General features: G+C 38.9%; 1 protein-coding gene across 1 annotated transcript in view; it reads right to left on the bottom strand.

Annotated features, from left to right (window-relative positions):
• The window catches only part of PALMD (palmdelphin), a 29,906-nt gene that overhangs the window by 2,471 nt on the left and 13,844 nt on the right, over window positions 1-13,591 (bottom strand). Inside the window, exons 4-7 of the mRNA XM_056355534.1 lie at window positions 6,273-6,387; window positions 5,375-5,408; window positions 5,180-5,287; window positions 3,341-4,441 (exon numbers count right to left, since the gene is read on the bottom strand). Of these exons, the coding sequence (XP_056211509.1) occupies window positions 3,341-4,441; window positions 5,180-5,287; window positions 5,375-5,408; window positions 6,273-6,387 (1,358 nt within the window). The remainder of the gene's footprint in view (window positions 1-3,340; window positions 4,442-5,179; window positions 5,288-5,374; window positions 5,409-6,272; window positions 6,388-13,591) is intronic.

Raw genomic sequence — 13,591 nt, 5'->3', positions numbered from 1 at the left:
ATTGATGTTAAGCTTGGCTCTTACAAAGACCCCATGTACTGTCTGAAGGCCAGGGAATTCTGAAAGATTCAAGTCCTTGTTGTAGTTTGAGGGAACAATCAGTCTGATGCTTCACTTACAGACAATAGTCTGTTTTTGTCTTGCTCTGTGCATTATAGAAACCTAGTATGCATGAATCTTTAGTAAAAAGTATTTTTGTGTGTTACTTTATTCAACACAAATGGACTGAAGTCTCTATTTGTTTTTTGAAGGTTGCACAGCTTCCAGTGGTAAGGAAAAAAAAAAAATTATCTCATCTAGACTAGCTACCTGCCAAAAGCTGTGGACCTTTGTGTCCCGTGAGAGCCTGTAACACCCTGTCAGGTTTTACTGCCTACTCGGCTTCAGTTTTTCTTTCCTTATTCATTCCACTATGTCTAGCCTTCCCCCCTGCCTTGAACTTTTAGTTTCCCTGATGAGTATTGAATCTTCTAAACATTTGCATACTAATTAATTTGACTGAAATTTAAAAAAGAAAATAAACTCTAATAACGCAAAACACTGGTGTCCTAATTATAGCACTGTCATCCTTCTCTCTGTATTTTTTATGTGAGGGCGCATACTTGGAGATATTGGTCCTCCACCAAACTTATAGGGAAAGGAAAATTGGTCCCATATGGAAAGAGGTATGTCATACATTTCTGTTGGTTTGGGGGCATGCTGAAAGCTCCTAATTTAATCTGATATTTCTCTGTATACATTGGCACATGGAACAATTCCCCTGCCTCCTAGTTGTCCTTGACAATTGCTAACTTTTTCAGTAACTTGCTCTGAAGGTTCATTTCTTTCCTAAAGCAAGATTGCTACGTAAGGGACCGTCGACTGTCTCCTAGTCTTGTCCTGTGCTTCCTTGCTTTCCATTCTCTTTCAGAGACTACTTAGTGCCTATGTAATGTTCAAATCCTACAATTGCCTCCCAAAGCTTTCATTTCAGAGAGAGTTATTTTTTTTTTTGTATGGTTTGTTGTTTTAGTAATGAATGGTGAGGTACCAATAATAATTTTGACTCTCCTCTTTTCACTAATAGTGTTTAGGGTGAACCTGCTAGGCTGGGCATCAGTGGCTGCTTTGAAAACAATTTTTCCCTAAGAAACAACTCTGTGTAATACATTGTTCTAGATTTAAGAGGCTTTCCTGGTTTTGTTTCCTTTTTAGAAGTCACAGTAGGATTACAGGACTGCTTGGGAAAAATTGAGTCACTTCCTGGCTTTTTCCACTGATCAAAATGTCCCAGGGAGTGACAATAAATAGATGGAGGGGTAAAGAGGAATATGGCTTAATTCCAGAATCTGAGCACTTAAGACACTCACTTGGAGGCAGTGCTGACTGTTGCGGTGTATTTTTGAGGCAGTTGCCAAACTGCTTTTAATTTAATTGGCACTGGGTTTTGCCTAATTTGCGATTTTCTCCCTGGTGTAGAATACTTACATGTATATGGGTAAGATCGAATAAATATTAACAGAACAGATTCTCAAACATCTTTGCTAGGTCTACACTTACCCCCTCTCCCTGAAAGTCAATGTTTGTTTTCCACTAACCTCGAAAGAGGGAGAACCCATATTGTTCTGAGAATGTCTCCGAGCGTAGCAGGGAAAATGAAGACATTTCAGACATTTCTTTCAGGAGGCAAAAATAAGCAAAGATTGTTACAGACAGGTGCTCGACTAACATCTCGTGGCCTATACATGGCCCACCTGAATGGTGCTGCCAGCTCATAGTTACTTCTTGGAAACCTCTTTCCCGAGATCCGTTCAGGAGCAACCATGCAGCAGGCTGTAGGATGAACGCATTGTTTCAATAGCAGCCAATGGGTGGCTGGGTGAGTGAGTGCCACTCCTCCAGTACATGCCTATACATACATGATGGGGCAGTTAAGGGACCATCCCCAAAATACAATGGGTTGGAGCAGTGTCTGGAGTGGTTTATCTTGCCTGTAGCAGCTACTTCTGCTTTCAGTTGCTGGCATAAGGGTTGGTGGCAGCAGCCTTTGGTCCTGGAGGACCAGGGAAGTGCACAGGTGGCTGAATTGGTGCTTGAGAGGAGCAAAGGTCCTTTTAAGTGATAGAAAGTTGCGGTGGCTTCAGTGATCGGAAAGGCTGGGCAGCGCTGCTGGAATATTTCAGGCTGTTGTGTGCATGACTGCACAAGGGTGATACTCCTGTAAACTGGGATCAGTTACTTACTGAACAGCTCTTCCTAAGTGGTGCATACTGATGCAAAAATACTCAAAAGGCCTTACATGATCCAATGACCACCCTCTCCTGGCTTTAGCTGTGTTGTAAAGAAATGCTGGGCTGGTAGTGCAGTTTTAGGCAGGGCCCAAACTTACACATTTGCTGTGAAATTACAAAATTATTCAGAACATAGGCTGGAAGAGGAGCAGGGATAGAATGTGGGATCAGGACCCCTGATCTTCCTAAAACTCAAACACAGCGTTCTTTCCCTGAAGCAAATGTGACTACTGTCTGAGATCTGTTGTCCTGTAAATATACTTAAATGCAGTTCAGTTGTATACCTTAAAGTGCAATGTAATCATAACGAAGAGCTTTCCGTATTTCTGGAAGATCTTGCTATTGTTCTTTCAACCTTTTATTATAAAACTTTATAGTAAGAAATGGGCACCTTGAGTGTTAATAGAATGTAAAAGTGTTGAATATAGCACTATTGACTAACCACATGTAGTGATGAAAACTATTTAGTTGTCTTTCAGAGGCTATACAAATATCTCACTCAGGTTAACAAAAAAAAAATGTTAAAACTTACACAAACATTGTCAATGCAAGGTTGGCAATGCTGGTTCCAGAAAAATGCAAAGTAAAGCTTGGTTATTAAACAGTCTTTCAGATTTAAGGAGCAGTTTGGATTATCTGGAAAGTAGTTAGAATGCAGAAAGGCACAAAAACATTCCAGTGAGGAGAGTGTTCAGAAGCAATGCTGTTAGTTACCTGGTAGAAATAAAAACTAATTCTGCTAATTGAGGTAGCATTAATGGAACTTTTAATTGTCACTTGAAAGAGAACCACTTTTAATCTTCGAAGGTTACAGGAATGGCTTTTCTGAGATAGTTTATTTTGCAAATTTTGATATGGTAACTAGTGCATTGCTAAAGATGAAATAATTAAACAATACTGAAATGCAGATTGGTATTTGTTAACAAACAAGAGCAAAGAAATGATTAGTAATTGCATATTAGTCAAGGAAACAGTCCAAACAGTAAAGTGAAACAGTTGCTAGCAGATAAGAATAGTATCAGTTTGCTACATGAGCGAACAGCAGTAACATGATTTTCCTTTTCTGTTACCTGTTAGTGAGGGATCTTCAGTACCATCTCCAGATACCTGACTGTGAAGCTGAGCACGGTGTGTTGGTGAGCTTAAGCGTTCTTCTTGTTCTCGCAGGGAGATGGAATTTTTGTGGGGTACCCTGTTCAGACTTGCACCCAGACCGCTCACAGGGTTTGTCTGAGGGACATCTGTGATTTTCCTGCTTGGTGGCTGATAAACCTGACTGTAGTGGCCTATGGGATGGTATGCTGGTTTCTCAGATTTGCTGGTGTCGTCATCATCATCATCGTCAATGATAACCAATTCTGCACGAATAACACCATCATATCGTGACAACTTTTGGTCTGCTTCTGCATCATCATCATCAATGCGCTGATAACCCATGAAAACCATTGTTACTGGTTCAGAATCATCCACGTAACATGGTACAGCTTGGACAATGCTGTAATGCACATCTTCCTCATCTTGAGGTGCAGGGGATGTTTCATTAAGACGGCAGGGGCTTAAAAGCCTTGTCTCATTGTGTCTTTCTCTTGTGTCCTGGTAAGGTTTTAATTCCTCATGTGCAGCTTTTCTTTCTTCATTATGTATCACCTTGTTCACGGGATTAGTGTGCACTTTCTTCACTGAATGGGAAGGTACTGGAGAGGGAGACTTGGGCTTTATTACCTTTGAAAGATCAAGCCCATTCTCTTTATGTTGCTGTATAAAGGGCTCTGTTTTGGAGGAGAATTCTGTCTGATGATTGCTAAATCCATTAATCTCTCTTCTCTGAGTGTCCTCCTGTTTTGGTCCAGGGACTAATTTGTCTTTCTGAGGAGTAACTGGCCTGCAAAATTTGTTTGCATACACAGGCTCATGATACTCTGTGGGAGACTGGGAATTTTTTTCAGTTGCCTGCCGGAGCAGGTCCTCCACCTCAACAGGAGCAAGTTCATCCATCCCATTTTGTGTTGTGCTGCCATTTGAGGATACTGCATAGACTGACTTCCTGCCATCGTCATAGACTTTAATTCCTGTCTCTTTAAACTCCTTTGAGGGAAGAGGTATTGTTGATAGCACTGTGTTTTCTCCTGTCTTCATGTCTTTTTCAACTTTAATTTCCATGGCAAACAATGCTGTTGAAAGAAACAAGAGCTCAAACTGATAATTCAGCAACCACAAGAAATATTACAGAAGAGTTCTGACAGTGATAGAGAACGACAGAATTAATTACCGAATACATGAAATTATCACATAGGTAACCAAAATATTGGATTCTCATTCTGAATGCCCCCTTCCATCCTGTTGAAACTTGAAGTGGAAAAAAATATTTTTGTTTGGATCTAATTCTGTGAGGAAAACTAAGCTGTTGAGGAGCCAGTTTTCATTATGCGATTGACCGAGAAAGCCAGATTTAACCTTGGCCCCTGGTGTTGTGCTAGGCAGTAGCAGCTGAGAGAGCTTAACGTGCTACGGGGCTAAAGAGTCTTGGGCGCTCAGAAGGGCTGGGAGGCTTTGTAGTAGTTGGAAAACTACCAGACTGCGGCTGGCTGCCCAGTAAGTGTAAGTGCGGCTAGAAAATGTGAAATGTATGATATGAAGGGAGGAACTACTTCAAGTTATGCCAGCTAGAGGAGTGAAATGCTAGAAAGAAGTGTAAACGTTGAAAACACTTGATCCTTATTCCCAATGGGAATTGCCTTACACCAGTGACCTACCTCTCAATTTTGGTGACCTCACTGACAACACAGCTTAAATGAGAACAACATTGTCCCATCCTGTAATATTTATTCTTCCCCTAAAGTGTATTAGAGTCAATTTGTAGGAAGTCTTTGCACGTATTGACACCTTCTAGAGTTACTAATAAGCCGTACCTTGTCTCTTTTCTTCATCGGTGGCAGCATGTGCTGTACTTCTCAATGCAGAAGGCCTGAAATACTTGGGAAGGTCGGGTATGCTGGCGTATATGTAGTCTGCTGCCTCTGAATAAAGAAAATCCACAAAGCATTTACTGTATTTTCACTGACTTCTACAAGAACATTTTTAATTTTTTTTTTGTCTAAACATACCTTTTTCAACTCCTGCTTTTTCAGTCTTCACAGACTAGAAAAAGAGAACCATTAAAAATAAATGTGATTAGTCAGTTTAAGTTGTTATCTAGACAGTTAACTGATAGTTTTAACTTTTTGTGTGCACAGCTTCATATTGAGAAGGGGCTAAAAGTGAAACTGCCTAGCTGGAGCACGGTAAGGGAGGGTGAGATTTTTTCTGGTCTTTTTCGCTGATATGATTCCAAGTCAGATGGAGAAGGGCAGGACATTACAAAAGTGTTAATTGGTGATTCAGCCTCACACTGTGGCCCAAGCTGGTTGGTTGGCTTCAAAGATTGTCAAAGGCTCTACTTTGACTTTCCAGTTGTGCTTATCTCCCTGCATTTATTTAGAGAGAGTGTATGTGTAAGAGCAACCGGAGAACTGAAGTTTAGTTTCATCACTATATTTTTTGAGATGGTTTAAAGTGATTTTCAAATTTCAAAATGACTTTTTGACAGAGACTAATGATAATATTAAGTCAGGTTTCACTATAACTTCAGGGATTTGGGGGGAGGGGGTGGGGAAACATGATGCAGTTTAACTGGGCACATCATCTAAAGGAGTATGATGACTATGTCACCCTCTGTACCCACTCTGTACCTGTTATGCCTGTCTTTGGCTGACATGCAAAGTTGCTGGTTAGTAGCAGTGCTGTATTTTTGAGCTGTGCTATAGATGAGTAACGATAGGAATTGCTCCCCCACCCCCATAAACCAGCAAATGGAGACATTTGGGCACTTGAATAGTGTAACATGTTGACCCCTTTTGTATTTGAACTACTGTCACCTTAGACACTCACAGGAACCAGCTAATTCCCTTTCCCCTGGTTATGATGAACGAGTAATGAATTCTTCTGGAGTAATTTGACACTAACCTTTATTATGTCTTCTGTTGTTTTCTCAACAGATTTCAGTTTCTTTAAAATTGCTTCTTCCTTAGCTGAGACTTCCATTTCCTCTCTTTCCAGAGCCTCAATTTCCTTCTCCAGTCTGCAATCATAATTCCCTTTGATTTAATACCAGGCGGAGAATAACATCGCAGATTCAATACGTTGTGAATATGGACATTAGTGGGGCTGGTTCTACTTACCCTGACAAATTTTTGCTCTAATATGAAATCATCTTATAATTTCATATGCATCAGGAAACAGTGTGAAATGGTATTCTCTCTCTTTTTCTTTCTTCTTTTTTTCCACAAAACCCCCCCCCCACCACCACCATGTACCTGCCATTGATTCCTTCTGAGCCTACTTTGAAAACAGTGGCTGAAACTAACTTATTTTTCAGGAGGGAATAGATAAGAAATATAGGGCCCCACAGGATTTCCTCATCTCTAAGCAAATTTTCTCTCCTACATTATCTCAAGAGATGTGATTACTTCATTGTAATTAAGATGTAGGAATCTAGTATACAGACACCAGGATTATGAGTTTGTGTCTTAATTTTTTATGTGTACCTGTACACATGATGAAAAGAAGCAAATTTTGTTGTAAGAATGTCAGAAGGATGTTCTTGTACCTGGTAGTACTTAAAGGGCTAGAGTACATAACCTTATATGCTGTATTTTATTATATGTAGCTAAACTGTATTCAGGAGGATTCCCTGTGGAGGAAAGTTCTAGTCAATCTATAACTAGAAGTTACAATTCCAGAAGAGCCACATCTATCAATGAAAATCAAATTACATTTGTTTTTCTGAGGGGTAGAACAGGTATAACTTTTTTTTATAAAATAATAATGACATTTTCAAGTACTTTTTATACATAAAACAGCTCTTAACTAATTTTCTAATATGTGAGTTAGTACAGCTAGAAATCATAATAGTGATGTGCTTTTCAGGCTACTTTTAGGAAGTGATAACTTCATATTCTGTAGATTTTGAAAACTAAGCAACCTCATAGTGGGAGGATGCTCAAGAGTCTAAATTCTGAAGCTTTTTTTCCAGTCTGACTGGGATTGAAAATGAAGAATTTACAAACACCCAGGACGATGAAGGGGCTTTCAAAGAGGTGTGTATGTTCAGCTCCAAGATGCCAGGGCAGTTCTCCATGGTTTTGCATGTGTGAACATGGGTTCTAGGATTTCAAAATTCTTTGCTTTGGTAAAACAAGTGTAACAGTGCTTGACTGACAGCCTGAAGCTTGATTCTTCCGCAGAAGAAATCTTGGTTACAAATGCAAGTTATTGCTGATGGGGGTGGGTGTTATCTATCAGGGTGTTCCTGATAGACTAGATCAGAGCTTGTGTAGCTACAGACTTAAAAATACTAGCAAGTGTTAAGGGCTTCTTTTGGGGGCTGTGTATTAATTACTAGACATAATAGACTATACCTATTAACAGACATACATGTGTTGTTCTTTCTCACTCATCAGCATTTTGTGTACTTAATTCTCTGGGAAAAGTGCTGAAACCTCGTTTCTGGAAAGCATTCCCTTTCAGCAGAACAGCAGTCATGTAAGACACACTGGTTCAGTGTGCTAGGACAAGCAGCTGGGAAGGTTGATGTTTGCAGCATTCGCTCAAGTAATATCCTTACGAGTGTTACCGATGAATTTCCAAGAGAAAATTGGGTAGTTCACATAGGTGAATACATGGTGCATCAGGTGCTGATTGCAATTAGGTGAGACTTCCAACAGTAAGGAACAATTTTTTAAGGATCTGTTAGAGGAGGAGCCTTAATTGTACCCAGGTCTAGTCAGCAAGACCTTTGTTTGACAGACTACAAGCCTTCCTCTTATGAATAACAAATACACTAACTTTGGATATTCTCTAGATAGCAGGATATTCAGCAATTGGCTTATTTCTGTCACATTTTAGCAATGCAAAACGGAAGTGTCTTGCCAGTTGCGACTTGGCTGATGGGCTAACTGTGTTCTTAAGAAACCTTTATCATTATGTAAAAGGGAGATTGAAGCTCAGCAGTCCAGATTTTTTTGGGGCGATTTACTTCTGCTGTAGGTCTGTACATTATTTTAAAATGGTCACAGCTCCCTTTCCCTCCCTTTTTTGCTATATGTTAAATCTATGTTATATGGTTACTCACATGTTAAAGCTAAGTACAATGTTTATGGCATCTTTTCCTAATTAGGGTTTTTATTTTCATAGCTCTAAGATGTTTGACAAAACAGTTCTAACGGAAAGGTCCAAGATAAAATATCTAATCTCTGTATGTTTGTGAGATAGAGAAAGCTACGTCTGGTTAAAGAACATCTCTAAGCTAAAGTATCTCAGTCGAGTTCTTTTCTCTAAGGCAGTGACTTAAGCAGGTGTCCCATATCCTTTTTTTTTCCCTCCCTCTTTCAAGTCAAGACCGTTCCTTTCTGTGTAAGTGCATATTTGTTAAGTTTTAGATAGGAGTTTGCCATATTAACCTAGTAGTTGGGAAGCAACTTTTCCATGAAGATCTAGAATCAAGTCCAGATTTAACTCTGAACTGGAACTTGAATTGGTTTTCTCATGCTGTAGGTGAGTGCCATATAGCTTCAGCTTCCTGGTTCATCTACCTCTTCTTTTTGGGATCGATTCTGGAAGAACTTTTTACTTAAAGGTAAGCCAAAAGCAAATTTCAAAACCTTCTGTATTTGAGTGAAATATGTCTTCCATTGGTTTTGAATCCATGTCAGAAATTGATTACTGTAGACTTAAGGCAACTGTAACTGATACTGCTGGGGGCTGAGATCAGTCAGAATAGTCACAACTGGATGATCTGAGGCAAAGTTACAAACAGAATAATGATAGCCTATAACACTGACAGAAAAGATTGTTTTACATTTTGATTTACTGTTTAGTATGTGCTAGGATCCACGGTATTACACCAAAGTTAACATTAATAATAGAAGCCTGTCATCCCTTTAAAGTAAGCAGACCAGAAAAGTTGAATGCAGGCTGGCAGAGAAGCGTTATTTATCTCCTGTGTGACTGCTTGAGAAGTCTGAAATAATAACACTGTGACTCTTGCCCTATATAAACCTAGATTTATATAGCTACAATAATAGGATACTACATGGACTTTTATCTGTCAGCGAGAATATCCTCTTTTTTGAAACACAAAGGAATCATAGATCTCAGAACTGAGATGTGAAGAAAGATACATTCAGGATGAAAGTAAAAGCTTAAAAAAATATTTAAAAGCAGATAGCACTTTGGACCTGAGCTCTGCAAGATGCCCTTAGGACCCTGTTCAAAGGTAATGATTATAGTGCTGAAACGTCAAAATTCTGTGATGAGGGGGATCAATACTCTTGGAGGGCTGTAAAAGAAACTAATGCAATGACCATGTGCTATTTTTGCACTTCTTACAGAATAATATTTGTCTAATATATTGAAATTTTTACATGAGATGATTGCAGTATTATCATAATGCAAAAATTAATCATTGAAAGCTCACAGAAGCATAATGAACTGAAGAATCATTAACTTATACTATGGGTTTATTTCAGTCTGGACTCTAAATACTCCTAGATGCACAGGTTGAAGAAGAGGAGGAAAAATCCTGGGAAGATATTAAAAAAAAAAAAAGAAAAAAGGAGGGGGGAGAAAAAGAAAACATAACCCCACATAAATCAAAGATGATAAACCCCATATGGTTATCTGGGAGATCAAGAAAAGTATTATTTAAGTTTATATATGCTCTCACACCCATACCAACACCCACTTCATATGGTGATTAAGAGGACTAATTAAGTGCTTAGTGGGGCTGGGGAAAAATTCTCATACCCACGTAATGGGAATTGCATCTAGACCTTAAGTATCTCTTTGGTACTCATACTTGTGTATAAACACAGATTTTTATGGTTCATTTTCAGAGGATATTGTGAGTGTGCACACTGGAATTTGTTGAAAGGAAACTTTTAAAAGATGCAGTCTGTGTAGTTCAAAGAAATCAAAGTCCTTTTGACTTCATGCAGCTGAAAAGTTAGGCCAGCATCTCTCTGGTGTGTCTAAGTCTTTAGAAATTCTAAATCAATGATCTGTTTATGAAGTTACATCATAGTTTGTATTTGTCTTGAAAGAGTCTAGGAGCTAAGCTAGCAATTATACAAAAATTATCTTTCAATGATGCTGCTGTGTCTTGTAGAGAAATAAAGTATGGCATAGCTACTGTATTAATTCAATCCTTTGGATGTTTGTTCTTCTCTCCATAAGTAGTGTTCGTTATTTGAAAAAGGAAAACAAGTAGCATGGAGGTATGGATGGAAGAAGGAACCTTAGAAGCTGAGATACTAAATTGGAGGTTTCTCTGCCAAAGTAGTAACTGAATTAAGAAATTCTGGAGTATACCTGACTACTGCTGGCCACCAGCTGCTCTGCTGGAGTTGGCACCACTGCCACCCCAGAAGAGAAAAAAATGAATGGTTTAAGAATGAAAAGCAGATAGGAGGATACCACCATGGGGAATGCTGGGCTGGGAGGAAAAAGCAGTTTAGCAAGTCCTCACATGTTCTGAGGTGAGTCAAATGCTTTAGCAGCTCCAGAGTCCATCTAGTCTTAGCCTGCCTTCATGTATCACATTATAAACTATTGAACAGACCTTAGTTAACGTGATGTTGTGTGTGCATTTCTAAGTGTGTTGTTTAGCAACTAATTCCATCAAGAATGAGTGCTGTTGGCTGCAGATTAAATGAGAAAATGGGACTCCTAAGTTTTCAGCTTGTACCCTGACCAAGGACATGCTCACCTGTAACTTGTAACGTGTAAAGGGGGTCAATAGGACAGATAATGTAAATGCTAATTTTGGTCTGTAAACAGAGTATTCAGCTCTTTGTCAGCAAGGTGTTTCAGACCACTTGCTATTCACTGTGATGTTGATACAAAGAATGAAATTCTCCCCTTTATCAAAAAATGCTCAAATCTGAACTGATTAGCAGACATACACTAGCTCTATTTGACAATTGAGTAAGAATGTCTCAAAACAGAGGTGCTGTTTAGGAGGGTGATTGAAAGGCCCATGCCACTGTTGTAAATAATCTGCCTGCAATTGTGATTGTCCTCTCAGCAGAAAGAAACAAAGACTGGTCTAAGGGTATTCAAAAGTTTTGAAAGTGATTCAGGTTTTTTAACTGAAGGTAAACCCCGTGCAGAATAATCAGAGCGGACAGAATCTGTCTGAATCAAGCGAAGATTAATAATCAGATGCCCAGAGAAAGAATTCTGCTGAGCTTCTCAATAATGTATCTTACTGCTCCTGCATGACATGTGTCTACATGATCAGTTTAGCAATCTTTGATTTACAGGGCAGGTCAAAGATACGATTTCACATATATGTAGTCAAGCAAGCTTTTCTTAACTTGGGTGCTATCTATGGCATAGCGAAAGCAGTGTGCAAGCACTGTATGGTGCATATTTTGTTCTTTTTTGTGGACTTTGTTCATACTGAACTCTGTATTACTAGGTTTCTGTATCACTGTTGACTGGTTTGAAACTGGGCTGGGTATGTCTAAACAAAACATAACGATATCTGGAAGGCAGCATGGATGTTCTTCTAGAGGCCTTTGCTAGACAGCTATTGAGGGAGTGGTAGGAGGTATAATTTATAGCAAAAGATGCTCAATGTGAATAAACCTGCTTAAATTCCTAGTTCAGAGGGGAGCTCCCACCTGACTCCAGGTGTGATGTTCTGCCTCCATTCTCCATCTGTGAAATCAAATGCCCTTACCTGAGTTCTTTGTGTATTGGTGAAGGTAAAAGCTGCCAAGGACTCTAAGTTGCATAGACTGTTTGGTTATGAGAGTAAGTGTATCAGTAATGCAAGTATTTCTTTTGATATCAAGGCCTTACAAACCTCCAAACTGTCTCTAGAGCTTCAGCAACGGTGAATTAAGCCTTCTTAATTCAGGGTGGCTCAGGAATGTAATTAGGAGCATTTCTATACTGATTTTCATTTTCTAGGCTGTATTATCCTGTGAAGTTATTATTGTAAGAGTGAAGACAGCGTGTCATTTTGTGTTATACTCTTTGTCAGTTAATCTTTTCATTTTATGCTGATGTAATTTGTCTGATTCATTTGACCACAAATAACCTGAAGTATTTCAGATGTATGTCAAGAAGTAGGAATTGTTTTAAGGAGGAAGCAATTTGGTGGAGCTTCCCAGGAGAAGTCATGGGCAGGAAAAAATAGCTGGTAACTGGTATTAACAACAAACGGCTGTGGAACTACCTGGTCTGCCATGAAAAAAATAAATTGCCATGAAAGAGCAGCATATATGAAGCCATAAGAGGAACCATTCACAAGTTTCATTAAGCAAGTCTAGTAAAACAAATAGCCTTATATTCTTGGAGAAAGAATAATATTTTTAATAAGAGGAGAAAGGCCACAATCTTACATTTATTGCAACTTTTTCCACTATTAGTGCTTACAGTTGCAAGTAAACTAATTTCATTTTTGTTAGCATTTAAATTGCTGGTTAATTGTCAGAGTATCAGCCATGTAGATTATACAAACATTACTTGTGCTTGTAATTAACTGAATCTTGAACTATGTAGGAGAAGAATTCGTACCTATTACATTTCTCCCTAATGCAGGCATGTAAATAGAAACTATTAAAAAACCAAAACACAACAAACAAAACAAAACCCCCAACTAGATAGCAAACCACAAACCAAAACCAACACAACAAAACAAACCTGTCATCCCTGTATCCCACCTACATGGGAAAGGAATTTTAAAATGGCGGGGGTTTGTACATGCTGAATGTTAACCAAGTGTCTGGCAAAAATTCCAGTGGGAAGGTAACAGGCACATTTCTATAATTAGGCTGTTACAGGCTCAGGCACACATCAAGTGTATGGGCTGAGGAGCCTCCGTCTTGTTTGGTGTAATGTGTGCGCTGTTTGTGATGTGATGCAGTACTGAATGTGCAGTCTTGCCATTCAGGGTTATCTGCATCTAGTCCTTGTAACTATCAAAACACAGAAACAGGCTGAGGTGTTACTCCAGGATTGGTGTTGTGATTTAAGAAAGCAATCAGGGCCAAATGATGGGTTTATGGGTTTGGCACTTTCATTTCTCCTTTCTTAAAGCACAAATACATTTAGAAATCTTCCTTTAAATGCCTAGAAGCATCTTTTAAAAGACCTGGAAGCTGCTAATTCAGAAAAACTTAATGCCTTTTCAACTTTTGATCCGATCTAGAATTAAAGCAGAGGTAATATTCCTTTGTGGTGCTAATTTACCTACAGGAATTAAAGGAGGCTTT

This window comes from Falco biarmicus, chromosome 11 (genome assembly GCF_023638135.1).
Source record: "Falco biarmicus isolate bFalBia1 chromosome 11, bFalBia1.pri, whole genome shotgun sequence".
NCBI classification, from domain to species: Eukaryota; Metazoa; Chordata; class Aves; order Falconiformes; family Falconidae; genus Falco; species Falco biarmicus.
The sequence above is the reverse complement of the archived record's forward strand: the minus strand, read 5'-3'. Positions and strand labels throughout refer to the sequence as shown.